At 48.0% G+C, this 3,091-nt stretch overlaps 1 protein-coding gene across 1 annotated transcript; it reads left to right on the top strand.

Annotated features, from left to right (window-relative positions):
- The first annotated feature begins 387 nt into the window (after positions 1-387).
- On the top strand, positions 388-1,905 carry BLOC1S4 (biogenesis of lysosomal organelles complex-1, subunit 4, cappuccino). Its single transcript, XM_010854536.1, has one exon. The coding sequence runs from the start codon at positions 448-450 to the stop codon at positions 1,099-1,101; it is 654 nt and encodes a 217-aa protein (XP_010852838.1). The 5' UTR covers positions 388-447; the 3' UTR covers positions 1,102-1,905.
- The last annotated feature ends 1,186 nt before the right edge of the window (positions 1,906-3,091 follow it).

Here is a 3,091-nt window from a genome sequence, read left to right as displayed (position 1 = left end):
AGATGTACAAACTTTATTGTACTCCTGTTACACATTTTTTTAATGTGTTTATCTTTAAAGAGTTTTTTAATTTTTTAAAGTTTTCTAAAAAATTTTTTTAGATTTAAAAAATCTTTTTTAATTGGAGGCCAAAGGGGAGTGATGCTAACTGATGCTCTACCCATACGGCTCTTCGGTGGAGAGTCTTTTTTTTTTTTTTTAAGATTTCTGAGCCTGAGCACCTGCGCGCGGAGACCACAGTGCGCGTGCACGCCCGTTCTACGGCTGGAAGCAGAGATGTGTGCGCATGCGCGGGCGAGGGGTTTGGGAGGGGGGTGTCCCCTAGAAAGGGCGGGTGTACGTGCGGGTACGTGCTCGCGCAGAGGCCGGAAGTAGTGCCGCGCGTGCGCAGGTGCAAGCGCGCGTAAAGCCCGGAAGTGGGGCTGTCTAGCCCGGCAGTTGCGGGCTATGGAGGATTTCCCGCCGAGTTGCGGGCCGGTTGCTGAGGAGCCGGCCGAGGAGGCCGAGGCCCAGGTGGCGGCCTGGAGCGGGGACAGCGGCAATGTGTCGCAGAGCCACAGCAGCGCCTCGGGGCCGTGGGAGGACGAGGGCCCGGAGTCGGGCGCGCCTAGCCGGGACCCGCCGCTGCTGCGCCGCGCCGCCGCGGGCTACGCCTCCTGCCTGCTGCCCGGCGCGGGGGCGCGGCCCGAGATCGAGGCGCTGGACGCGAGCTTGGAGGACCTGCTCACCAGGGTGGACGAGTTTGTGGGCATGCTGGACATGCTGCGCGGCGACTCCTCGCACGTAGTCGGCGAGGGCGTGCCTCTCATTTACGCCAAAGCCACCGAGATGCGGCGAGTCTACAGCAAGATCGACCGGCTGGAGGCCTTCGTGGGCATGGTCAGCGCCAGTGTGGCCAGGCTGGAGGAGCAGGTCGCCAGGGCGGAGGCCGAGCTGGGGACGTTCCCCAGTACGTTCAGGAAATTGCTGCACACGATTAACGTGCCCTCCTTTTTCCACAAGGCGCCCTCCAGCAGGTCCCAGCTGACCGGCTACGAACCCCCCGTCGTCTTCCGGACGGAAGACCACTTTCCCTGTTGCAGCGAAAGACCTCAGGTCTGAGTCTGCTGGACAGCGCTGCAAGAGGACAGGTCTGAAATTATCTCGACTATTAATCAGATCAGTTGAAATTCCTGCTACTGGACACCTCTGATGTTGGAGTATGGAATTGTAAAGTTTGTTTTTTGCACACTTGATTGCTCACTCTCCTCATTTCACGTGGAATGTATGGTTTTCTATGTCTTCCAGTTCAAACTTGAAACACGAAAGGTGCTTGGTGGGGGAATCCCGGAAGCAAAATGTATGAACTTCCTGCACACTGTGGCAGAACTGTTATTTTTAGGCATTTTACAGCTCAACTAACAGTATTATTACCTTTTCAACATTTGTATATTTGCAATACTCTTAGGAAAACTACTGAGCCCTTAAATCCTTGTTAATTGGAGCCTAACAACTTATTGACCAGAGATGTATTCATACGTCTTTTGTTACCCAAACTATTGCCTGGAGACAGTTCGATATTCTCTTATAGAACAAATCAACGGCCACAGCTGTTAATTTCTGCAAACGTCTCCCAATCAGTAAAGTGCTGATAGTGATTCAGATTTCTATAGCATACTTTAGGGTAGATGGTAAATTATTTTAAATTATATTAAACTTTCCATATGATGGATTGTAAACCAAAGGAAATTATACAATTTTTGAGAAAATGTTTTTATTGCAACTCATTCTGAAGTATTTGAAAGTATAACTCCAGTCTTAATTTGTCCGTAGCTAACACGTCTATATATGATTACCAACGTTTGGTTGTAATTTAAAAATTAATAAAGAGTTTAAATTTTATTGGAAAAGCTTTCTGTCTGAAAAGGACTTTACATGTTTGCTTTTTGTTTGTTCGAAAGTAGACATGTTGTGTATGTAATTTTAGGAGTGGGATAAAGTTCACGGCTTTAGATATTTCTCCTCAAAATGAATATTTAAATCATTTGTGTGATGATACGACTGGTATTAGGACTTTATTCTTTCACCCTGAGGACCTGGAATCTTGAACATCCCTTGAAGGCACAGTAGACTAATCTGTTTTATAAGGTGGTCCTCCTAGTGTGTTGTTCAGCCTCTAACTTGTGTGCGACTCTTTTTGCGACCCCATGGACCCGGCTGCCAGGCCCCTCTGTCCATGGGATTTCCCTGGCAGGAATCCTGGAGTGGGTTGCCTTTTCCTTCTCTAGGGACTCTCCCTGCCCAGGGATCTAACCTGCGTCTCCTGCATTGGCAGGCGGGTTCTTTACCACTGAGCCACCTGGGAACCCCAGTCCTCCTAGGTAATAACAGTCCTCAAATAAGCGTACACCTTGGTTGCTTTTGTGTCGTTTATCATAGATGTTTAAGGTTTGTAAAGTAGATATCTTCTCACTTAGCTGTGTATTGTGAGAAACTGACTGTGTAATCTTTAACCGTAGCTTTCATGGACCTTCTCTGTCACATATTTACATTTTTTATTCAGGTGGTTCACTAATTACAAACTAAGAACTCCTGGATTTAGAAGTGGAAAAGAACAAGTAACCAACATAGTAATTGGTGACTTGGGTACCTGCCGTAAGTAATTAGTACAGGCTTCCCAGGCGGCAGCGTGGTAAAGAACTCACCTGCCTGTGCAGATGTTAGGAAATACGGGTTCAATCCCTGGTTCTGAGGAAAATGGCACCCACTCCAGTATTCTTTCCTGGAGAATCCCATGGACAGAGGAGCCTGGTGGGCTCCAGTCCATGGGGTCACACAGAGTTGGACGTGCCTGAAGCGACTTGGCACCGCACATGTGGCATATCCACTGAATATGAAAACAGCTTCCTTACATGTCTATTACTAAAATATTTTTTGTTTGTGGTTAATATTTAAAAAGTAGTAAGACAAATTATGACAAATTATGATAACACTGTGTCTCTTTGGCCGCACCGCACAGGTTCAGGACCCTAGTCCCCTGACCAGGGATTGAAGGTAAGCCCTCCACAGTGGAAAGGGTGGCATCCTAACCCCTGGGCCACGAGGAATTCTC

Source organism: Bison bison, unplaced genomic scaffold, assembly GCF_000754665.1.
Source record: "Bison bison bison isolate TAMUID 2011002044 unplaced genomic scaffold, Bison_UMD1.0 scf7180017864342, whole genome shotgun sequence".
NCBI lineage: Eukaryota > Metazoa > Chordata > Mammalia > Artiodactyla > Bovidae > Bison > Bison bison.
The sequence above is the reverse complement of the archived record's forward strand: the minus strand, read 5'-3'. Positions and strand labels throughout refer to the sequence as shown.

Excerpts from the sequence above, each read along its gene's own strand:
- BLOC1S4 (XM_010854536.1), top strand. The coding sequence starts at position 448 with ATGGAGGATTTCCCGCCGAGTTGCGGGCCGGTTGCTGAGGAGCCGGCC.